This window comes from Eubalaena glacialis, chromosome 1 (assembly GCF_028564815.1).
Source record: "Eubalaena glacialis isolate mEubGla1 chromosome 1, mEubGla1.1.hap2.+ XY, whole genome shotgun sequence".
NCBI classification, from domain to species: domain Eukaryota; kingdom Metazoa; phylum Chordata; class Mammalia; order Artiodactyla; family Balaenidae; genus Eubalaena; species Eubalaena glacialis.
In genome coordinates, this window is record NC_083716.1 from 112,657,280 (window position 1) to 112,681,458 (window position 24,179).

The 24,179-nt window shown below is 59.9% G+C and overlaps 1 protein-coding gene across 1 annotated transcript in view; it reads left to right on the forward strand.

Moving 5' to 3' along the window:
- Positions 1–22,322, forward strand: part of HS6ST1 (heparan sulfate 6-O-sulfotransferase 1) — a 43,351-nt gene extending 21,029 nt beyond the window's left edge. Inside the window, exon 2 of the mRNA XM_061183000.1 lies at positions 18,932–22,322. Coding sequence (XP_061038983.1) covers positions 18,932–19,640 — 709 coding nt within the window. The 3' untranslated portion in view covers positions 19,641–22,322. The remainder of the gene's footprint in view (positions 1–18,931) is intronic.
- The last annotated feature ends 1,857 nt before the right edge of the window (positions 22,323–24,179 follow it).

Consider the following 24,179-nt stretch of genomic DNA (forward strand, 5'->3'; position numbering starts at 1 on the left):
GCTCAGCGCCCACAGCCAGGAGAGCTCTGGCCTCCTGTGCTGGCGCCACCCGTTCACGCTGGCGTCATGCCCGGGGTTCCCAGCTAGACTGTCAGCGTTCCCCCAGCGATAGGGTGCTCGCCTGGACGCTGGCGTCCTCCCCTGTCGTCTCCCCTCACCCGGGCTTGGAGAGCCCTGCTGATGGGCACTCTCTGCTGGCTTCTCCTGGGAAGCAGGTCCCTGAGCTCCTGGGCACCGAACACACTTCCCCTTTAGTGCAAGGTTCAAGCCCTGAGTGTTTCTGTGTCCGGGCTGGTATAGGCCTGGGCCCGCTGCTTCCTCGTCTGCATGTGGTGTGGGCGTCCCTACCTCGAATGCCAGGCCTGAGTGTGTGGTGCTAGATGGGCCGGGATCCCGTCCAAGCCACTGTCCTGCCAGACTTGGGCTCCGGGGAGGGACGGGCATGGCTAGCTGGGGATGGCCCCTCTCAGGTCACACCCCTTTCACCCAAGTTGGTCCCCGTGACACTGGGAGGGCCTAGTGCCTATTCCGCCCCGGCCCACTGGCCTCCTGCCCCAGCTCTTTCTGTCCAGGCCTTTGTGCTCACCGCTGCCCAGCTCAGCCTCCCCCACCTGGCTCCCTCCACCCCCAGACAGGCCCGTGCTCCTCTGCCGGGCACGCAGAGGCCCTCTCCTGGGCCAGACCCTCTCCCCGCGGCCACCCTGGAATCAAAGAGGTCGGCAGGGGGATGGTTCGCCCAGGGAAGGCCAAGGGAGGAGCGTACATTCGGATGATCCTGAGCCATGAGGGAGTTGGACGCAGGAAAGGGAGGGCTGAGAACAGTTTACTGGGAGGCACAGTTCTGCTTGGGCAGAAACGCACCCATGGGCCCCTCGGCCAAATCAGATGAAGCGTGAGTGAGCAGGCTCTGGGCCCAGGGCCTTTTGCGCCCAGGGCAGAGCTGTTAGAACTCATCCTTGCAGGGGCTGTTCCCCCCCGGGTCTGTCCAGGGGCCTGCTCTGTTTCCTGAGCACGCCCACATCTCCCACAGACGGAGGAGGGGCCAGCTGATGAAGGCAGCGAAGGCCGGTGCCAGGAAACAGGAAACAGGCTTGGAGAGGTGTGGCCCCCAGCCTGCCACCCTGTGAGCGCACCCACTCCACTTGCTCCAGACGGGGCATCGGCCTCTGGAGACCCCAGATCATGCAGCCAGGGCCTCTCCTTCGGGGGACCAGAAGCTAGCCCGCTGAGCTCGCTCAGAAGCGGGCACTCTGGCTGACGCACCTGCTGAGCTCACCTGGGGCCTGGGGCCCTCCCTGCCGAAGGCCCAGGCCCCAGGAGGCTCAGCACACAGAGGATGCAGGCCAGTACGGCCACTGCTGCTCCGGTTGCGTGGCTGCCCCAAACCCCCAGAACCCTCAGCCCTCCAAGAGCAACCCAGACCCTTAGCACCAGGCACTCCGGGACCCAGCAGAGAGCACAGGGCCTGCAAAGCAGCCCCCTCCCACCTCCAGGTTCTGAGGGTGAAGCCCCAGCCCGGAGCCTGCACACAGGTGCTCAGCAGAGACGAGGGGGACAGACAGGCTCCTTGTTGTCATTTTATCGCAGGAGTGGAGAGTCGCGGCCCGGGGAGTGGGCATCTTTGCCCCATTCCTCATCTTAGAGGAAATGCATCTGACTCTTCCCCACGAGGACCATGTTGGTTCTGGGTTCTTTTGGATACTTTATCAGGTTAAGGAAATCCTCTTGCAGTCATGAATAATTATTTAATTTTAGCAAGCACTTCTTAAACATCTGTTGACGTCTGTAATCCGTGGACGTGATGAATCAGATACATGGATTTTCTCATATTAAACCATCCTTGCATACCTGGGATTACCTGACTTGGTCATAGTGTCTTAGCTTTTATATGCTCTACTGGATTTGATTCAATAAGATTTCTGTTTGCAGTTTTTTACGTCTATATTGAGAATGAAAAGAGCTATAATTTTCCTTTCTTCTGATGTGTTTGATTTTGTTGGCCTCAGAATGAGTTGGGGGTGAGGATGTGCATTTCTTCGCTGTTATCTAGGAGAGCTGGCATAATCTGTTCTTTTAAAATTAGGTAGAAATTTTTTTTGTAGGAATTGTCCCCCCACTTTTTATTTTGAAAAAATGTCAAACCTACAAAGCAGTTGAAATAGTAGTAAAACTTGAGTGCTTTCACTTAGACACACTGCTTGTTAACATCTGTCATCTTGGCGTACGTGCCGGTAGGTTTATGCTGTCTCTTGTTCTAACACGTAGGAAGATTTTTAATGACTGCTTTGTTTTTTTGTTTTGTTTTGTTTTTAAGTTTATGGGGCTACTTGTGGTTTTTATATTTGACTGACGGCTTCCGCCTCTCTCTCTCTCTCTCTCTCTCTTGCACGTTCTCCCGGTGCCCCTACCCACGCTTGGTGAGAGCAGATGAGTTCGTTCTGGCTGTTTCCTTCCCTCGTGGCCCTCCTCTCCTTCCCTCTGGCTGGGCTGGAGGTCCCTGGATGGCCTCCCTCATGTGGGGGGCATGGTGTCTGTATCACGTGGTGAGAAAACAGATGCAGAGACATTCCTTGGGTTACCCATCAGGGCCACACAGCAGCTAAGTGGCCGAGCTCATGGCAGGTAGGGAGCCCCGTTCCCGGTGCGTCCTGCCCCAGCTCCCCCTGGAGACCCTGTGTCTGGGGTCAGTCAGCAGCAGACACACGCACCAGGGGTGGATGCCCCTGATAACTGGGAAGCTTCAGCGGCAGAAGTCTGCCCGTCTGCAGAGGGCATCTGACAGCGGTGCCCACCCCAGAGGTCACAGGAGTAAAGCGAGTGTGTGCCAGCTATGCCCCACCGCCAGCCACAGAAGCACTTGGTGGAGGGGCCCCTGAGGTGGCCTGGCGGTTCCTGGTTCTGGAAAGGTCCATTTCTCTGGCCCTCAGGACCAAGGGTCACTACTGAGGGTACTGCCCTCCCAGCTCACAGGGTGGCTGCCCCTCCCGGAGCACAGGGCCCACAGGCCAGGAGAAAGCAGGGCACTGCGGTCAATCTGGGCATCACGTGGCTTCTGTCTGGGGTGTGCCGTTTCGGCTCTGGATTTCTGTGTCTGGGGAAAAACAGTTTCTGTTCAAAGAGCTTGTGAGGCCATCATCCCCTGGCCGACTCTGCTTGTGTGGGAGCATGTGTGTGCGCGGAGCGGGGGGCACGTGCCAGCCCCCTCCTCTCCGTTCACAGGCTCCGTGCGGCCGCGAGAGAGGGAACCAGGGGGTTTCGCAGGGGTTCGCTCGTGGGAGTAGGCGTGTTGTGGGGTGTGAAGCCAGCCCCCAGCCGTGGGGTCAGCAGGCTGAGCCTGGAGGGGGTACCACGGATGCCCCCAGTGGTCCCCAGACCAGCTCAGGCCCTCCTGACCCCCAAACAGGCGGATCACTGCTGGTCTCGGGGCTTTGGAGACATCTGCACAGCCACGGGGGAGGCCCAGGGCCTCCCAGGCCTCTGACTCCGTACCTCTAGTGAGAAAATCAGGTTAGATCAGCTACACTGAAGGCCTTTAATCTGTTTGTTTTGTAATACAGGCTTGGTTGTATAAAATTGGAAAAATACAAAAAACTGAAAGCAGAAGAAAAAGTTGCCCAGAGCTCCAGGCCCGGGGACGAGCCCCCTCCTCGTTTGGCGTGTGTTGTGTTTCTGCCCCGTCTTTCCCCTGTGCCCAGTGTCTGTGTTTTCCAGAGCTGGCGTCAGGTTGTAACGTGAGCTTTGACGTGGCGCTTCGGCTCATCACGCGTACGTACGTGTGTTCCTGTGTCATCGCAGAGTCCCCAGAAGGGCTCTCCCTGTCGCTGTGGAGTCACCGGGCGCAGGTTTCGAGTTCCCTGAGCTCGTTTTAGGCCCTGAACTGTTTGGGACCTGGCGGGGGCAGTGTCCACTGAGCTGTGCCCTGCTGCGTGGGCCTTCTGTGCTGGGTCTTGACCGCCGTAGGATGCGTCCCTGGCACGGAGACCCAGAGGCTGGCGGGGCCCGGCGGACGGCAGGAGGAGGGGGAGCTGGGCGTGCGTGCTGTGTGCCCGGGGCGGCGCTCCCGGTCCTCGGCGTCACCCTCCTTGGGCCCCGGCGGGTCTGCGGTTACAGGCTGGGAGGACGAGGGGGACGGTTACAGGCTGGGAGGACGAGGGGGACGAGCGCCAGCAGAGGCCTGGAGGCAGGTCTCAGGCCCAGTCGGCGAGCGCACGTCCCCACCTGGGGACGGAGCAGGGCTCGGTCACCTTCCCTCTGCCCCGGGGCGGGAGCGTGCGTGTTCAGGTGGAAGTGAAGCCTCCCCGCCGGTGTCGGAAGCCAGAAAGCGCCAGGCGGGCAGGCACGAAATGTGAACGGCAGCCCCGCGGGGCCCCGCAGGTGCCGGGCTGGGTCACCTCCCGAGCAGCGCCCACTTAGCTGGAGCACTGCCCGGGAGCCGAGGCGGGAGCCTGGTGGAGTTGGGGGGCGGAGGGAGGCTCCCTACTGCCTTCGGACAGCCCGGAAGAGCACCGCTTGTGACACTCGGTCGAGAGTCCAAGGCTGAGGCCAACCCTCAGAGTTTGGGAACAGCAGACAAGCTCCCAGAAAGCCATCCTTTGCTCATTGGAGGGAACATCTCTGGAAAGGCCCGTGCTTGGGTAGGTGGAGAGTAAGCCTGGCCTCAGCTGGGAGGACATTGCCAGTCTATCCTCCTATGGCCCCGACCCTGGGCAGCGCTCCCAGAACCCCCAGCAGCCGCAGCCTTTCTGGTCACCTGCCAGGAGGGGTGGTCAGGGGCCTGGCATCCATCCTGGGTCCCTCGGCATCCCTCGGTGCTGTGGGAGGTCTGTTGTGGGTCTGTGCGCCACTGCCAGGCACAGTGCCATCTGTCCCTGCGTGCATCTGGGAAGGAGACCTCACCTGCCCCTTCGTGGGCAGGGCACCCGAGCTCCCAGTGCTGGACGTGTCCACTGAGAGGTTCTTGCAGGACGATCACCCCTGGTCAGGAATGGAGAGTGACCGGCACACAGGCTGGAGCCAGGAGTGCTGGGGGCCTGGCTGGAGGCCCAGGCGGGACCAGTCTGCAGCCACACCTGTGGCCACCAGCTCTGCCCCTCGTGGTACCCAGCTCTGGCTTTGGGCCTTTCCTCCCTTCGGTGCGCACAGCTCCCCCCAGCGTGTGTTGGCCTGGTGGTTAAGTCACACGCCCCCTCTCACTTCATGGCTGTCCTGGGGGGCCTTGTGAGGGTCCAGTGGGATCACGAAGGTCAGCGGGCTGGGGAGGAAAAGCTCAAGCTTCCTGTAGACGTGGGGTCCTTGCCTTGAGGGGGAGGCAGGGGCTGCAGGCCCCTGGAATGCACTCGGTGGGCCCTCCTGCCTTGGGGACCCCCTTGCCATCCCCCGCCCAATCGGCAGTGACTCGGATTCTCTGGGTCGCGGAGCCAGGGCCTGAGGTAGTCTGCTCTGCTTCCCTGAAATTTTGCTAACGTTGTATATAAATCAAGGGAAGATTTTCATCCACCCACGGAACTCTAGGTGCTTTCAGGGGAGGGGGAAGCCGACTGCAGAGGTGCTTCCTAAGCCTGAACTAGGAACACTCGTTTTCCTTCATATGGATTTTTTCAACCACTTGGAATTTTGAAACAAGGACGGAAATTTCCTTTTTTCCCGCGGTTTTATAACAACGTCCTTTCCTCGTTGAAACCAAGCCCTCCTTTCTGCCTCTCACCGACCTGTGCACTTAGATGAACCAGTCTGCGCCGTGGTGTGCCGCCCCCGCCTGGCCTGGGCCTCCTCTGCAGGAATGCTGTCTCACCCCCACCCCTGCCCTCTGCCAGGCCTCCGCGTCCTCCCTGTCCTTCAGAGCTCACGTCAGATGTCACACCTTAGAGGCCCTGCCGGACCCCGACCCGGCATCAGGCACCCGATCTCTTGGCACTTGTTCATCTGGGTGTCTCACGGTCACAGGTCCAGCCCTTCAGATGCTGCAGGAGGGAGGGCTGCATCGGTCCCACACACAGCACGCGCTCCTGTGACGGAGGAAAGGAAAAGTCCAACGGGAGGGGCCGTGGGGTCCCCGGCAGGGTGCTGATCCCGGACGCAGAGGGGTGTGGTCCCCCAGCTCCCCGCCTCTGGACCTGCCCGGGCTGCGAGTTCCTCGCCTTGGTGGATCACCTGGGCTGCAGGGCTGCTTGACACATTCCCTTTCACCCGATCCTTGCAGGAGCCTGGGAGGCACAGGAGGCGGTAACGGGCTCCGAGGGGCCGGCATGGAGGCGGGGACGGGGGGGAGGGGCGGCAGAGTCTGCCGCTTGACCCGCCCGCTCTGCGAGGATGCCTCACATCACAGGGACAGGATGCAAAGCTCCCTCGTCCTCGCCCTACTGTCTCGTACATGCTCAGCCTCCTTACTGGGACAGCTGTTTTGGGACAGACAGCGCCCGTGTGTCCCTGCTGGCCCAGGGAAGGGATGGGGGCTCTCAGCTCCCAGCAGCGCCCCTCTGAGCCAGCACTAGGCAGTAATGGGCAGCCAGGGCACCCACGTGGGTAGGGAGACAGCGTGCGAGCCTCCTGGCAGGAGATGTGCGGGTGGAGGATGCCTGGGGAGGGTTCTTCTGCTGTGGAGGCCTTGCCGGAAGGTCCCATCCCCGGGTCCCGCAGCCCGGGGTCAGACAGCCCCCCTCACCCTCACCCACTCCCTTTTTGGGTCCTGCTGGCACCTCCGCGCAACTCTGACGGCCCCCTCCCAACGGCTTGTACAGACCGGCCCTGGGGGCGGTGGGCGCACTGCATGCGGGGGCCAGGCCAGCACTCCCCTGCGAGCCGTGTCCATCCCTCCAGGCCACAGAATCCCGGAGGCCCTGGAAGCAGGTGGTCAGAAAGGCCTGCATCTGGAGCTGGGGGCCCACGTGGCCCGTACACCCCCAGCAGGCTTAGGCCTCCAGCCAGGCCCTCCTCCTTCAGGTGGGAGCTCCTGGGGGCACGGGCTTCCCCCGGGGGTGGGGGGCAAGGGCATAGGGGCAGGGCCGCAGAAGCATTGAGCTCAGTGCGGGCTCACGGCAGCCCGGCTCACAGCCCTGCCGCTCCTGCCTTGGCAGGGACACGGGGCCCCGTGAGAGTCAAGCCCTCCCCCAGGCTCTGCGTCTGCATTAGTGTCATCAGCCAGCAGGAGGCAGGGCTGGAGCAGGGCTGGAACCAGAGGAGAACCTGTCCGGGAGGCCCACCCCGCATCCCACAGCCAAGGTGCCCAAGTCCAGGGCCGGGCAAAGTCCAGGACTTTGGCTCTTCCCCTCCCGGGACGGCCATCAGGAAGAGGGTCACAGCTGCTGGGTAAAGTGGTTCGTCTCAGGGCTGGTTCGTCCTCACTGCAGGTCTGGATGTGTTTTTTCTTTATGCAGACCACTCTGACTCTTAATTAACTCACTGTACTTTAAAGGAAATGGATCGTAAATTGTGTCCATAGTTTAGTTAAAAATACCACCACTCCTGACTGTTGTTTGGCAAGTGGTCAGCAGGTGGCCAGGGCCAACCTTGCCAGGTGATGTGTTCATGTGCCTTCTGGGGCCTGTGGCTCATCAGGTGACCAGTTCTCCCCAGGAGGTTACAGGCTCCGGGGACCTGAGCTCCAATCCCAGCACTGCCACCAGCCAGCTCTGTGGCCAGTTTTGCTGTTTAACCTTTCTGGACCTCAGTTTCCTTATCTGCAAAATGGGAATATTTTCTTCCTGTAGGGTGTCTGGCAGTGTCCAGGATGACCAGGGTAAAGCCTTGAGGGTTCACTAAATTAATGCAGTTATTACTGAACTTCTGATACCCCAGGCCTCGCCCCAGACCTGGCTGGCCTCACCACTGATCGTGCCTGGGTCCTCGTGCATTGGTCCTGGAGTAGATGGATTAGGTTCAGAGACCAAGATAGGGTGGAAATTTATTCCTCTCTCTTTGAAAAGGAGCCCAGCGTAGGCAGGCCAGGCAGGTGGTGCAGCCGCAAGACGCACCGGGAACCCAGGCTCTTTCTCTGGCCCTACCATCCCCAGAAAGCAAGGCTTCTGCTTCATGGTCCAAGACGACTGCTGGCCCTCTGCAGTCACGTGCATGCTCCAGCCAGCAGGAGGAGAACGGTGGGGGGGGGGGTGTCTCTAAGGACATCCTGATGGCCAGGCTTAGTTACACAGCCACACCTGGCTACAAGACACTTCCTGGGCTTCTTCCTCCTCAGGGATTTCCATGCTGTTTCCTAAACCTGTGGAGCCACCTGGGGGCCCACGTGAGCACCACTCTCTCCCCGCTGTCTGTAAGAATTCAGCTCCCTGGGCGAGCCAGGGAGGGCCTTCCCACCTTGTTGGAGGTGGGCGGGGCAGGGAGCAGAGTTGTGAGGCCAGCTGGGCCCCAGCCTGCGGAGGGCACATGCCTCCGGGCGTGCCCTCTGCTGGGGAAGGATGACAGGGCTCCTGTGCCCAGGTGGCCTTGGGCCGGCATTCTCCTCGCCACCCGTCCAGCTGGGACGACCAGCGAGGGGCCTGCGCCCGCCCCAGAGCTTCCATTCTGGTCCTGCCAAGGATTGTGTCCGTTTTAGGCTCTGCCTGCCCTGGGCCTCCGGGGCGCAGGGACTCTGGGAGGACTGGCCCACCTGTGTGCACATAGCACCTGACCACTGATGCCACGGGGCTGCTCTCTCAACCCGGGTATTTTGGGAAGCAGAGTCAGTTAATTGACAAAAATAACAGCTATGAGTTCATAGCTGCTCTGCGGACACGTTGCCCAGGAAGAAAGGCCTGAGGCCAGCATCTCCTACCTGCATCTGGAGAGGGGCTCCCCAGCCTGCACTGCCATCTCAGCACTTGCGGATCTGGGTTTTTCCTGCAGGTACCCGAGAGGGGCGCCGTGCTTTGGTGCAGGGAGGTGAGTGCCGGCCAGAGCCAGTAGAGACTGTCCATTCCATCAGCTGGTTCACTCCTGTGCTGCCGGGGATGGTCCGGCTCCCCACCCATGCCGCTCAGAGCGGGGCCCGCCTCTCCTCCCACCGGGCTCCTCTCGCATGGGCCCGCACTGCTCACTCAGCCGTGGTGAGGAGAGGGAGGTGACACAGCTGACAGCTGCTGGGCCCTGCCCTGGGGAGCTGTGCCTTCCTGTGACAGGAAGGGGAGGACACAGCCAGCCCACATGGGCACTCAGCTGCTTCCACCTCACCGTGGGAGTCAGAGCTAGATCAGGCTTGGGTTTTTTCGAAGGCCTCAAATCCCTCATCTGGGTTCGGTGCTGCGTTGCTCTATGGCGTGAACCGCGCTCCCGGAGCTGGCCTGACCCGCCTGCAGCACTGTCCAAGGCCAGGGGACCATCGGGGGCAGCAGGCACTTCCAGGCCGTGGGCTCTGGGGGGCACCTGGCCTGAGGTCAGCAGCACGCAGTGCTGACGAGGGCCCAGCTCAGTGACCTAATGACCAAAGTGGTTCATGCCATGACCTCCCGAAGGGTGTCATCTTCTTGCTGGGAGGGGGACCCGGACCTTGGTGAGCGAGCCGGCACCCCCACCCTGGGATGCTCCCCAGGCCCTGGGGTGGGACGGTCATCAGAGTAAGGCTTTGGGAGGCTGCTGCACACCTGAGCAGGCCCCATGGCAAGTTCTGCCCAGGGTCCTCCCTCTGAAGTTCCGGAGACCTCTCAGAGTATGGTTTTTTGAAAATTAACTGTCTGGATACTGGCTTCACGGTGTGGCCTTTGTCCTCATGAAGGGACTCCTGGGCCCTGGGAGACCACAGTACGGAGTTGGGGTAGAGGGGGCCTCAGGTACCCCTCACAGAGTTTCCCTTGCTGCTCTTGGACCCCAAAGCTCGTCCTGGGGGAGAAAGTGGCAGTGAAGCCAATCCCCCTATGGCATTAATTTTTTTTCAGTGACTGTATATCTGGAAGTAATACAACAGTATTTCTTTTTAAAAAAAGAAAAGGTTGTAATTCTAATCCTAAATAACAGTCCTCACCCGCAATTAGGGAGCTGCAGCTCTGCTAGCACTGGTAGAAAAATCCAGCTTCGTCTCAGGGTCTGAGTTTGTTCCTGTGAGTTAGAACCTCGTTCACAAAAGCCCTGCCCTTGGAGCCCCCAGCCCGGAGCGGAGGGGGCAGCCGGCGTCCTATCACAGAGGACACGTGAGCACAGAGCTTGCAAAGCTGGCCCTTTCTGATGGCCTCTTTGCACCCCAAGCAACAGGGATGTTTTATGACCTTTATTACTTGACTTCAGTTACGTCAATGACGTGTGCTCACTGCGGGCAATACAGAGTATATAAAGAAGAAAACGGGTTTTTTTTGTTTTTCTGGGTTTTTTTTTGGCCGCACTGGGTCTTCATTGTGGCACACAGCCTTCTCTAGTTGTGGCACGCGGGCTCAGTAGTTGCAGCGTGTGGGCTCTCTAGTTGTGGCACACAGGCTCAGAAGTTGTGGCACGCAGGCTCCCTAGTTGTGGCGTGTGGGCTCAGTGGTTGTGGTGCGTGGGCTTAGTTGCCCCGTGGCGTGTGGGATCTTAGTTCCCTGACCAGGGATCAAACCCACGTCCCCTGCATTGGAAGGCGGATTCTTAACCACTGGAGCACCCGGGAAATCCCAAAAAATGTTAAAGTCACCCATTTGGGCATATGAGTGTTCACTGAACTTTCAATTTTTCTTGAAGTTTGAGTTTTTCATAATAAAATGTTGGGGAAAATCCACAGTTTCGCTCTTCTGAGAGCCGCTTAATAGCGCCTTCTGTCTCCGCACCGGTGGGCACAGGCCCTTCTGTGCACCAGCAGCCTTGTAAGCATCTGCGCCCTTGGCTGCAGGACCGTCTGCCGTGTGTGTCTCCACTGACTTCTGCGTCCGGGTCTCCTGTAATGGCTGGCATGCCACCAGCATCCTGCAGCAGACTTGCCACATCTCAGCCCTGCTCTTTAGAGCAGACTCCTTCTGGAAGCGTAATTGCTGATCCAGCCCCTCACCCAGCCACAGAGTTGTGCACCCACCCCTGCTCTGGGCTCCGGGCTCCCGGCTCCCAGGAAGAGGGTCAGGAGTGGGATTTGGGGCAGAAGAGGGAAGCTCCTCCAACCATGGGTGTGACCCGAGGGAGGGGAGGGGCCGTTTCTGCTTCCGAGCCTTGCATCAGCCACCCACCTCTGCGAGCCCGGTTTCCTCATCACTGATAAAGTATGCGGGATACAGAGCGGACCTCCCAGTCGGGACTGTGGGCTCCGACTCGCCCGATGCCCACAGCAGCGGGCAGGAGGGGGAGGGGCTTCTGAGGACAGTGAGAAGGGCCCTCTCCCTGATCCCAGCCCTGCGGCAGGGCAGGCCCCACAGCCCCTGCCACTCAGCCACCTCGCAGCTGTCACCTTCCAAGGAAGGAGTGCAGAGCTGCACCTTGCAGAATTTTCCCAGAGGCCGTCTGAGTGTTTGTCATCAATAAAGCAGGGCTTCCGGGCTGCTGGTCCCGTGAGAACTCAGACCCTTAAAACTTTAGAGCTGGCCGCTCCCTGACAGCAGTGTTTGCACCCAAGAACAAAACACATTCCTTGTTCACTAGGATGTACACGATTGCGGGATGCACCGAACCAGGGCACACAAAAATGTCAGAACAGCCAAGGTCACAGAAAGCATTAAACAGAGCATAATTAAATGCAAGGAAACATGACGCGGTCGGTTCACATGTGGGCTCTTGGGAGTGGTTGTAGACCGGGCAGGCTGGAATTGTTTCACGGCATGAAGTTTCTTTGAAGTCCTATGTTCTGTCTTTGAATCCATGTGAATTTTGCACTCTGTGCCACTTCCCATCGGAGCTTGTTTTCCTGTAAATGAACAAGACCCTTCTCTGTCCGGCCCCACCTGCACCTCAAGCCTGCACTGTCCCCTTCTCAGGTCACGAAGGGCTGTGTCCCCACCGTCTCTGAGACGCCTTCCTGACCTGCCCCGTTGGTAAGCGGTGCCATTCATCACCTCCTACTGCCCTTGTTGGTTCCGCCCCACCCAACCCAGAGCGCTCTAAGAGCCCTGCCCGCCTCTGAGCCTGGGCTTATCCTCTGTGAAAGGGGAGAAGTGCCTGGGTCCCGGGCTCTGCCTGGCACGTCGCAAGCCTGTTGGCTGTGGCCACTGGTGCCGTTGTCAGGGCCCTGGGGGCATTGCTGGTTTATGTCCTTTGCTGTGCATCTGCAGCCCTGGATGCCATGGGCTGTCTCCGCGCTGAGCAGGGCACTGCGGTGTCCCCAGTACATAGGCCTGCCTTCCAAGAGCTTGCCCCCATTGGGGTGAGAGGGTGGGGTGAAGACCCTGGGGAGAGGAATGGCGCATGGTGGCGGCCCGAGTGACCTTGCACACGGCTGCAGAGGGACGACCTCATGCCACGTCCTGCCGCCAGCAGTGGACCATGTGGGGTGCCGGCTGGCTGGCTAGATGGTGGCGAGCAGCCAGTGGTGGAAGCTTCAGGGGAAGAGGTGTGAGCAGGGCCTCCTTGTCATCCCCCCGGTCCCAGTGTGTGCCCCGCTAGGGTGACAGCGCTGTGAATCCTGCCCCCAGCTCACAGGCAGGACGGTCTGGGCTGGGGCGTGCTCTGCGCCGCTCCCTGGGTCTGTCCTGGGATGTAGCGGGCAGCCCTGCTCCACGGAGACCTGCCCTGGAAGTTGGGGTGCAATGGGCTCCCACTTAGGCCAGGATGTGGGTTAGGGCTGTGCTTGCAGAAGGTGCCAGAAGCCTCCCACCCTGACAGAGCATAACTTGCCCGACAAGTCACTAAACAGGGTCCCTGCTCTCCTGCGTTGGGATTGGCAGCAGGAAAGGGGAGCCCCAGGGGGTGGGGCTCACTGTTTGCTGGCCCTGTTTGCACCCCAAGGCCCTCCTGGATGGGAAGCTGGCCATCGGCTGGGCGCTCTAGCTCCGGAGGAGCTGTGGTTCCTTCCCGGAGGCAGGAGCAGCTGACTCGCCATCATATGGTTAGTTCACAAGCCACAGGGCGGCCCTGACTGACCCACAAGACTGGCCACCCTCACGGTCCCCAGAGGTGATGCCCCCAAGGGGTCCTCCCCTCCCCCGTGGAGCCTCACCCTACTCACATTAGCATGTAGGAAGGGGTCAGGGGTAAGGAAAGGGCTGCAGACACCTGGAATTGGCTGGCACAGAGGTGGGAGGGGAAACCAGACGCTTTGAGGAACTGAGGCTCCAGGTTTGGCAAGAATGCTGTCCACCTGCAAGGCCAGCAGGGGCCTCGCAGGCCGCCCTGGAGAACCTTGGTTTTAAAACTGCTTTCCTTATCACACGTGTTTGGGAAATACAAAAGAAGTTGCGTGAGCGTGCATAGGGAATAAAGCACAAGGATGCACACCTGCACCCTCGCTCCTGCCTTAAGCACAAGGGCGTGATCAGTGCCATGGACGCCACCACGGACTAGCACGGTCCCTGCCGCCCCCGCCGCCACCCCCCAAGACACCAAGGCTAAGCTCTGACCGGAGGGCTCCTGTGTATCACCTCATCACCTTTTTCTTTTCACTGTTTTCAGTACATATGTACGTACCACTAAATAGCATTTTCTTTGGTTTTATTTTTAGAAGCTTGATAAACCATATTGTTGCACTCTGATACATTTTCTTAATTTGCATTCTTTCTGCAACATCTTATTCACCATATTTACCCGAGTGGCTGTGAGTAGCTGTAGTTTGTTCCTGTTTGTTGCTGAGCAGTGTTCTGTTGGAAGAATCACCCCGTTTGTGTACGCACGCCTCTGCGGCGGATGTTTGGGGTTGTCAGCAGCAGAGTGCTGTGGACTGTCTTGTCCACATCTCCCAGGGCGCGTGGACGAGGCTTCCCCGTGATGTGTGCCTAGGAGAGGACTCGGGGGGGTGAGTGTGAGGGTCACGGGGTGAGTGTGTGTGCGCCTTCCGCCTTCCCGTGAAGTCACTCCACAACAGCTGTCCCAGTAAGCATTCGTCACAAGTTGGCCTTGCCCCACTTTGTTTTGCTGCTTCAGTGGGTATCACATTGTGGCTGAATGTGCTGTTCCCTCGATGACTAATGAAGGGGAGCGTCTCTCCGTATGTTTTTTTTAAGCCAGTTTCCACATTGTTTTAGTGTTTTTAGTTACAAGAATGCACACATGCTTAAACACAAATAGCTCCAAGCGGTTTATGATAAAAACCAACAGATCTCCTTTTCCTTTCCAGCTTCCCCAAAGAACCTCTTGCAGCTCTTTTTGGTAGTCTTCATGTATTGACTTCCATGTTTCTGAGTCGTGTATAGTGCTATTTCTTGTTTCATTGACTTAAATGCTATCTGTGTACTTTCTGTTTTGATAGATGAAGTGTTCTTATGCCCTTATCCTTCTCCACACCCCACCCATTCTCCAAGGAGAGTTAAAGCTCAAGTTTTTATTCAATCACTTACCACTATTTATATCATGATGTCCCTAAAACCATTGTTTTCTTCTGAGCCTAGTAGCATACTTCATTTTTTTTTTTTTAACGTAACTTTTCGTTTTCCCTAGAATTAACGATTGCCCTGCTTTTTACTTGCTTTGTCTTCCATCTTCATAGACTCAGTTTTTTCCAGGTGATTCCAAAGATCTGCCATGTACCTACCATTCACTTTTTCCACCAGTGCTGTGTTTTGTCAGGTGATCAGTCTGTGCCCCTTTTTCTGGAAGCCCTGTCTCTCTGCTCCTGACAGACCCAGCGGGATGCCCAGTGGACATCTGGGATCTCTCCTGGCTTCGAGCTCCTGTGTCCCACACTTTTTTTTTTTTCTCATCTACTATATGAGATACATACTCCAGTATCTTCCTAGAACAGGATTCACAGAAAATAAATTTCCCAAGCCTTCACGGGTGTGAAGCTTGGCTGGGTATGAGATACAGTTGGTCTATTTCCCATCAGCATTTTGAAGCCATCACTCCATTGATTCTTAGCGTATGGTGTTCCATAGAGAAGTTGAGTCCCACTCTTTACGTGTTCTGGTTTTCTGTCCACGTGCTTCATGGGTCATCTCTGTAATCCTGGGTCTGGTCTCCACGTTCATTTGCTGGGCAGTGGGCGAGCCATTTCACTCTAAATGAATTAGGTGCTTGACTTCTCATTGTTTCTTTCATCATCTCCTCCGCCATGTCCTCTCTGTCCTCCTTCTGGAACCCTTGCTGGTTAGCAGTTGGACGGCCTGGATGGGCAGATCCTGCTGGAGGGTGAGAGGCAGAAAGCCCCCTGTTTGTGGGGGACCCCAGATGTGAGTGCAGGGGGAACTTCACTCTGGGGCAGAAACCCTGCAGTTTCCTCTGGGGTGCGGCTGGGGCAGGGGCTGGGTCCCCCATGAGCGTGCAGGCCGTTGTTTGGCCCCCTGCCCAGTTCCTCGTGTCTCTGAGCCATGAGCGCGTCCAGAGAACACACATCTGGTTTCGTCCTGGGCAGGGAGCTGCCTGGACGTGGACGGTCGGTCGTCTGGGGGGGTCTTCTGCCCCCTGCCACACCTACCCTCTGCTCACTTTTGATCAGTGCCCTCGCTCCCCCTTCAGTAGCCGGTAAAGCTGCCCTGTCTGCTGATGTGTCTTACGGGCAAGGGAGGGCAGAGCAAGTGAGACAGGAGCAGGAGTGCTGAACAGAGGGTGGCCAGGGCACAGGCCTGTGGCCACGGGTGCCTGCTGTGTCATGACAGCAGAGCAAGCAAGGGCCATGGTGGACCGGGAAGCGGAGGTGGGGGGTCAGGCATATGCGCTGCTGAGGAGGCCAACCAAGTACAGGAGTGCGCGCCCACAGGGGCTCCCGTGCCGTCCAGGCAGGAGCAGGGCGGGGGCTGGGCAGTGACCAGGGGCGGCTGGCCCCGCGCACAGGGTCTAGGGTCTGCCTGGACCCTTAGTCTCCACCACAGGCCGTGTTGGGAGGACAGAATCGGGGGCCCAGGGCCTGGCAACGTCCTGAACGGAGGAGGCTCAGCACGCCCCATCCTAACACCACCCGCCCCGGTCACCATGGGCGAGCCCCTGCTCCTGTCCAGCCAGGCCGGCATCCAGGGATGCAGCGAGGAGCAAGGCCGCCCCACTCAGCACCCATGTGGTGCGCAGGGGAGCCGTGGGGGTCAGCGTGAGCCCGGGGGCTCAGGGGGCTCAGTCGGCTCTGGCTCCGGCACGCCGCAGGAGGGCTAGCGGCCCCGTCCCCCTCTCAAGGGTGTATTGAGATCTGTGAGGGTCTGGGGGGCAGCTGGACTTCTCCAAGCCTGCCCTCGTGGTGGGCGGTGACCAGTGCTGACGCAGGACTCCAGGCCTACGTGACTGCAGAGGCCCGCGGGGACACAGACGCTGGGGCGGGCGCTGGTGCCCCGCTGTGCACCGTGAGTTCTTGCCCTCAGAGGTCACCTTGCAACCAGGTTGAACCCCGACTGGCTTCGATGGGGCCACGTAGACGAATCTTTGTCCGTTGACACGTCGTACTCTGGTTTTCTGTGTCCAGGAGAGCCCACCGCGCTGGCCTGCCCGTGTGCACACGGGGTGGGGGGGGCCGAGGACAGGACACGGGGCCAGCCGGGCTCAGTAGTGGACGCGGTGTGTGGCAACAGCCTGCGCGCAGCGCTGTGTTTGCCCACGCGCGTTTCTAGGTGTATCTCTGTGTCTGCCTGTCTGTCGCGGCCTCTTCAGAAGCAGCTGTCGTGGTCGGGGCTTATAAATGTCATATACTAGGTCTCTAGAAGGCTGGCCCTGGGATGAGCTGACCTCCTCGTCCTGGCTACACTGAAGGTCTTTGTCACCGGTCCCAGTCCCCCTAACCAGGGTCTGCAGAGAGGGGCCTGGCCGCCCGCCCTACCCCAGTGCTGAAGCCACTGGGGGCCTCCAGGTAGCTGCCTAACCTCTCAAGGCTTGATTTCCTCCGCCAGGGACTGAAGGTGCTCTGTGAGGGGCCTGCCCCGAGGCACCTTCTGTCTTGGACCATCTGGCCCCTCCCAGTCTTGTCCCCAGGGGGGCACCATGGCCCTGCTTAGCGCACACACAGGAACCAGCTCCCCGCAGCCCCCTTCCTACCGCAGGGTGAGCTGAGAGGTCAGTGGAAAGTTACCACTGTGACAGAAGCCCAAGAGGGAGCCGTGTCTGCAGGACGAGGCTTCCCTGGGAAGTGGCTCTGGCTGAGGTCTAGGGTATGAGTCAGAGCCAGCTGATGAAATAGAGGGAGGACACAGTTCGTGCAAAGGCCCTGGGGTGTCTTCTTGGGAGCCAGCAAGGGGGGGCGGTCCCAGTGGTCAGAGAGGAGCTGGGAGGGCACAGGTGGGCTTTTGTTCTTCTCCCAGGGGCAGCCAGAGCCACCAGGGCACGTTCCACAGGAGCTGGGGGGAGGGGGTCACATTGGGGCTGCCAGCCACCCTGACCCCACCCCAGGGGCTGGGACATGAGCCCCCTGCAGAGGCCAGGAGCGCGCTGTCAGCACCTGGGCTGGGGCAGGGCGTGTGAGAGCTGACGGGGGCCCGAGGCACAAACAGGAGAACCCAGGCTTCGCGGAGGGCTCAGGAGTCAGGATGCCCATCCTGCTCTCTCCTCCCTGCGGAATCCCTCCCCCAGCCCCCTGGGTGCCCTCTGCCCAGGCCTTCTCCCGCTGTCTGCCATTCCTGCGGTTTTCTGAATGTGCCCCCCTTAGACTGGGGTGACCCCCAGTGGTACCCCGTCACCTTCGCCCTTGCTAGTTATCATGCCCGCACCCCAGGGCCCCCTTGCCCCCTGGGAGATGCGGTCAGATCAGGGCACTGCCAGACCCTGCGAGGTGTCTTGTGCCCCCGTGGCTTCCCAGAGGGCAGTGTGAGGGCTGCTCTTGTTGGGCCTCCGTGAGGAGGGGGCAGTGTGGGTGCAGCTTCCATGTTGCCATCGGGCAAGGGCCGGGGAAGGGGGGAGGGACCCCCCAGGAGTGGTGTGTGGGACCCAGCGGGCTCCTGCTGCCCACTTCCGAGGACACTCTAGGCTGCTTGCCCCAGGCCCTGGTTCCCCCTGGCCTGGGACCTGCCCCACCTGCTCAGGCAGCTGCTCTGCCAGCCCTGGAGGTGGGGCTCCGAGAAGAGCCGCAAACCCCCCCTGGGGCGACCCACACCCACCAGGCCCGTCACAGTTCCTGGCACTGGGGCCGATCATCACAGCACACCCTGCAGGGACCTGAATCATCCCGGCTGCCTCTCACCCCGAGGGAGAGGGGAGAAGGGGACACAGCCCTCCTTGAGTCAACTCTCCCATGGTACGGATGGATGCCCCTTACCCACAACGTGGGGAGGTGGCATCGGTGCCCAACTCCTTGGGGGTTGGAACAGTTCCTGGGAGACGATAAAAATTATGAGTTACGGCTCACCCCGGGGGCTGGGTGGTCTCCTGGTGCCCCTCCCCCACTGGACCTCTGCAGGAGCCTGGGGTGGAGTGGGCCCAGTGGGAGGCCCTGACCCAGACCTGCCGTGCAGCCTGGGACTGTGAGTGACTTCTCAGTGGCCCCTTGGGCTGCACCAAGCCTGCCACTGTGACAGCTCTGTAAACGTCTGGTTCCAGGTGGTGTGGACTCAGGGGCCACTCTCCTCCACCCCCTGCAGGGCAAAGTCAGGTTGTCCCTCCCAAGGTGCGAGCAGGCAGGAGGGCACGCCTGGGGCTCGGGGGAGGGCGCCAGAGGAGACCCTGGGCCAGGGTTCAGGAGGGCACCAGGGCTGGGCCCTGCAGGAGACTGCAGCGGTCACACTCGGCATTGTGGTGGTGGCCTGAGACCTTTGCAGGTTACATCACATCTCACACCTGGGTTTCTCATTCAGCAGTGGCCCTTTGGAGACCTGAGATGTGATGGCTGATCTCAGAGGTGAAGCCACTCCCCGGGGGTCCCATAGTGTAGACGCTGAGCAGAGCCATCCGACTCAGGGCTGCAGCCTCCCCCCTCCTTCACCCTCCAGTGGTCCCTGCGTGCCCCACCCCTGCCTGGCGCCCCAGCCTCACCTCCCCCCCGCTCCCCGTCTCGTTGCAGGAAGTTCTACTACATCACCCTGCTGCGAGACCCCGTGTCCCGCTACCTGAGCGAGTGGCGGCACGTGCAGCGGGGGGCCACGTGGAAGACATCGCTGCACATGTGCGACGGGCGCACGCCCACGCCCGAGGAGCTGCCGCCCTGCTACGAGGGCACTGACTGGTCGGGCTGCACGCTGCAGGAGTTCATGGACTGCCCCTACAACCTGGCCAGCAACCGCCAGGTGCGCATGCTGGCCGACCTCAGCCTGGTGGGCTGCTACAACCTGTCCTTCATCCCCGAGGGCAAGCGGGCCCAGCTGCTGCTGGACAGCGCCAAGAAGAACCTGCGGGGCATGGCCTTCTTCGGCCTGACCGAGTTCCAGCGCAAGACGCAGTACCTGTTCGAGCGGACGTTCAACCTCAAGTTCATCCGTCCCTTCATGCAGTACAACAGCACGCGGGCGGGCGGCGTGGAGGTGGGCGAGGACACCATCCGGCGCATCGAGGAGCTCAACGACCTGGACATGCAGCTCTACGACTATGCCAGGGACCTCTTCCAGCAGCGCTACCAGTACAGGCGGCAGCTGGAGCGCCGGCAGCAGCGCCTCCGGAACCGCGAGGAGCGCCTGCTGCACCGGGCCAAGGAGGCGCCGCCGCGGGGGGGCGCCGAGGAGCCCGGCCGCGTGCCCACCGAGGACTACATGAGCCACATCATCGAGAAGTGGTAGTGGCGGCCGGCGGGGGCAGGTGGGACCAGACAGACTGACCGACACACACGGCCCCCAGAACTCGTGGGAAGAGGACCCCCGTCCGCTCGCCACAAGACGGACGAACGGTTGAGGGAGGGGAAGGGGTGGGCCTGGCGGGTCGGTTCTTCCCACCCTCCCAGGCCGGGGCTCTGAGAAATCAACGTGGGAACCCACTGGGTCAGAGGGAAGGGTGCTTGGAGGACCCCCCGACCAGGCCTGCAGTGGTGGGAGCAGGTACGTCCCCGCTCTCCCGTCCTCATGGTCACAACGGCCACAGGTTTGAAGACTAGAAAAATCCAGTGCAGTGGAAGGCGGACCTGCCAGGCCAGGTGTGAGGTCACGCCCACCAGGCACACGCCCGCTGCCCCCACCCACCCACCCCCCCTGCAGGTAGCTCAGCCTCCAGGGAACCCCTGGCCCCAAGGCCTGCGTGGAGACACGGCAGCCCTCTGAGGTAGCCTCAGGAATGGAGCTCCCAGCTCACCCATCTTCAGGGTCAGGGCCCACCCCGTCTAAAGCCAAGAAGACTCTAGTCCAGCCCCTGGGAAGCCCACTCCCCTCTCTAGCCCAAGGTCAAAACCCACAGTGTGGCTTCATGCTTCGGGTCAAGAGATCAAAGCACATCACCTGGGGTCCCCCACCCCGTTTTCCTCAGTCCCCAGACCGAGGGGCACTGTGGGGAGATGGGCCCCATGCTGCACTGCCCCCTTGCATGGGCGGAGGGCATCCCAGGAGTAGGAAGGCATAGGTGAGGATGCTTCCACCTGTGTCCAGGCAGACCTCCCAGACAGACCAGCTCAGACAGGAAGGGGGACAGAAATCAAGAGCTCTCCCTGCCCGCATTGTCCTTTCTGACCCTCTGGGCTTTGTTAGTGGGCTGCCCCCAGCCCCAAGCCCATGACTTGGACATTTATGTGGGACTTAGACCCGTTCCCCCCACAGCCCCATGTATAAAGTTCAGCCAAGCCTTAGTTGGCTGGAACGCTGCAGACCACAGCCACTGCCCACAAGCCATACTTTGGGTCCATGGTGGTTCAGGACAGCCAGGAAAGGGTACTCGGGCTTTCAGATTCTCCTCCAGGATTGGAAGAAACAGCTCTGGGTGGCTCCCCTAGTACCCAGACACACAGTCCCCCGACCCTGGGCTCTCCCCATGTTTTCCTGCGCACTTGCCCCTACCAGCTGGTCAGGCCTGTTCCCTGCAGCCCTGCAGATTGGAGAAGCCATGTTCAGTCCATTGTAGACACTTGCCCCACGCCCGTCCCTCCTGTGCTCGAGGAGGCCAGGCCAGCGTCGCCTCTGGACGTGCACCCCCTGACCTGAGGCCCGAGACCTGGTTCTGGAGAGCTGAGTGTGAGCCCCACGCCCGAGGTAGAAGGGCACCCCATCTCCCCAGGAGAGGAAGCACGCGTGCCCGGCGGCTGCAGGCCCGACTCAAGGAGGGTGGTGAGGGCCCCGGGCCCCCGGCAGCCTCCTGGGCAGATCCTGCCAGGGTTCCCTGCCCCAGGTTTCCCTTGGCCACCCTAGCTGCCCTCCTGTGGAATGAGGGGGTGGGAGCCGAGACCCTTCCGTAAGCACCGGAAGGGTTGGGGTGTTGTCGCATGAGGTGGCTACCCAGGAGCCAGCAGCTTTAGTCTTTGCTTGTCTGGCCTGAGGGCCCCCCCCCTTCCAGCTTCCTGCGCTGGCCACTTCATCTTGCAGTCCAAGGACAGCGCAGTCAGCAGGCCCCCGAGAGCGGACACGTCATGCTGCGGAGGTGAGCGCTCAGGTGGCTCTTTTAAAGGGGTGTGAAGGTCAGCATGCGGGTCTGCTCCAATACTCATCTGGGGCGGGCGTGCTCCAGGGAGGAGGGTGGGACGCGCTCACGAGAGCTCTGGGGTCTCGCACGAGCACCTGCGACGCTAGGGGCTTGCTGTGGCCTCCCGCCGGGAGGAGGGCTGTTCTCCGTGAGCCCCCCGGGCACCCGGCCAGTGGCCTGGCTCAAGCAGCCCTCCCCAGGGTGCGCTCCTGAGGGTGCGGGCCTGAGTGCAGGATGTGTTTTGTACATAATGGAGTGTTTTAACTCACGGCCCGTTGTCCCAAGTCAAACGGTCTCCTCGGTTTCTTCACTGCATCTGGAAGGAGGTCCTGGCTCCGGCCAGCATCCAGGCAGGGGTGCCAGTGACAGCACCGGCTGGCAGTGCCCCTCGGCCACTTGGGTCTCCCGTCCAGCACTGCCGGCTCAGGACGCCTGCTTTGAGGTAAAGGCTTCTTGTGCCTGCAGCATCTCCTCCAACACCACGGGCTGGGGCTCCAGGGAAGGGTTGGCCTCCCCAGGGCTTTTCCCAGGGCCAAGGGACAGAAGCAAACATGCAGTGAGCAGACAGCTCCCCGCTCCCACCACCCCAGGCCTTCGGTGGCCTCTCTTGGAGGAGGCGTGAGGGACGAGAGAACTGTCCAAACAATGAGTCTGTGAACGTTTTGGGAACTGGAAGAGTTTAACTTGAACCCAGGAGCGTTTAAAGCTTTATTTATTTATAGCTTCTTATTAAAAAAAAAAAAAAAAGTGTTGAGAAGAAACCTTTTGGTGACTCATACAAAAAAATGAGTTGATGATGGAAACGCAAGTCATAATCATTTAATTGTTTTTGTCTAGGTCAAGATGAATGTTAGCAGATGAAATAAACCCTGAAAAGGAACGCTGGTGTGTGTGGTCTGTGGTCACATAGCAACGCGCCTGGCGTGGCGCCGTCCCCGTTTGATTTTCGAAATGAGCGTCTGTGAGCGCACAGGAATCACACAGGAGCAGCCGGGCTTCCCTCAGGAGCAGGCGGCGGCCCAGTGAGAGAGGAGTTAACACACTGTGTCACTAAGCCTTGCTTTGCGAAAGTAAGAAATGTGACTGTCATCACCGCCAAGAATAACTTAGGGACTTCCCTGGCGGTCCAGTGGTTAGGACTCGGCGCTTTCACTGCCGAGGGCCCAGAATCCATCCCTGGTCAGGGAACTAAGATCCCACAAGCCGCACGGCGTGACCAAAAAAAGAATAACTTACCAGTCATTAATTATAGGACTTGAAAAGATGAGGCCCGCTTAAGGGAAGACAGAGCAATGCAGACATCGTGTGCTTACTTTCTGAGCCTCCTTCCCCTCAAGTTTAATTTTGAAACATTGCAAATGACAGGTTGAAAGAGTAGGTCGTGGACACCATAAACCCTTAGCTGAGATTCCCCTGGATTAACATGTGTCACATTTTGCTATCCTGCACTCCCACTCGTTTTCTGTCTCTGTGCACACGCATCACACACGTGCACATGGACACACACACGTTTTTCTGAAACATTGGAAGTTGCAGTCCCCAGAATACTTCAAAATACTTCAGCATGTACCTCCTAGGAATGACATTCTACCACATACACACACACACACACAACCATTATCATATTCCTAAAATTTAACATAAGATAACATTAGCTGATGTACAGTCCGCATCCAAATTTTCCAGTGGTCTGTACAGCGTCCTCAGAATGTTCCTGTGACCCTTGCAGCGCTCAGCTGTCACGCCTCTACTGTGTCCTTTAGCTAGACAGAGCCCCACCCGCCCCTTTCCTTCGTCTGTCTTAGCGTTGGCATTTTAGTATAGGCCGGTTGTCTCTCTTAAGGTCCGCGTGTGTTTTCTCACGGTCAGATTCAGTTAAAGGTTTGGGGCATAAATGCTGCGCAGATGAGGTGGTCCTCTGTCCCACGGGACAGGGAGGGAGGCCCTTACTTGATGTCTGGGTCCTGACGTGATCACGGGTCTCACTGCTTTTTCTTCATGGAAACGGATCCGTTGTGCTTGCGGGTAGGGCTGGCCGTTGCTGGACAAGTGGAGGGCCGGGGGCCTCGGGTACCGGCCCCTGCACTTCCGCCAGTGGGCGCTGTCGCACACAAGACTCTGGAAAGGCTGTGTTCAGACCCTAAGGTCTGAGGGTCTCTTCCTCCTCTTCCCACGGTCTCGATCTGGATGCTCCTGCATCCAGGCCTCCTCCCCATCCCTCCCCATCCCCTGCCCGCAGAGAGGAGGAAGGGCAGTCACAGCCGAGGCCACGGCGTGCCCGGGGGCGGAGGTGGCCGCTTCCTAGTCACCAGAGCATGCCCGCCCAGTGTGCTCTTGACCCTCCGGGTCTGTGAGGAAGCGTCCTCTCTCTTATCGGAGCGGAGCCTTGCAGGGAGGGGGAGCGGACGCCCCGTGCAGCCCCAGCCTCAGCGCCTCCTGGACATCACACGTGGGGCCTCAGCCTGCTCCCCGCTCAGCAAACCCAGGGGGAACGTGTCCTCCCGCTGCAGTGGCTCTGTTCAGCCCCGCGGAGCCAGTGTGTGAAAAGACCTCCCCCCAAAATGGGGGCTTTCGCCCGCCTTCTCCTGTTTAAAGCTGAAGGTCACTTCGGAGTCTTCTGCACTGGCTGCGGCCTCCCCTGCGTCGGCCCAGGCTGTCAGCCCCTCCACCCCTTCTGACCGCCCCGCCCCTCCCGCCTCACCTTGCTCCTCCTTGGTCTC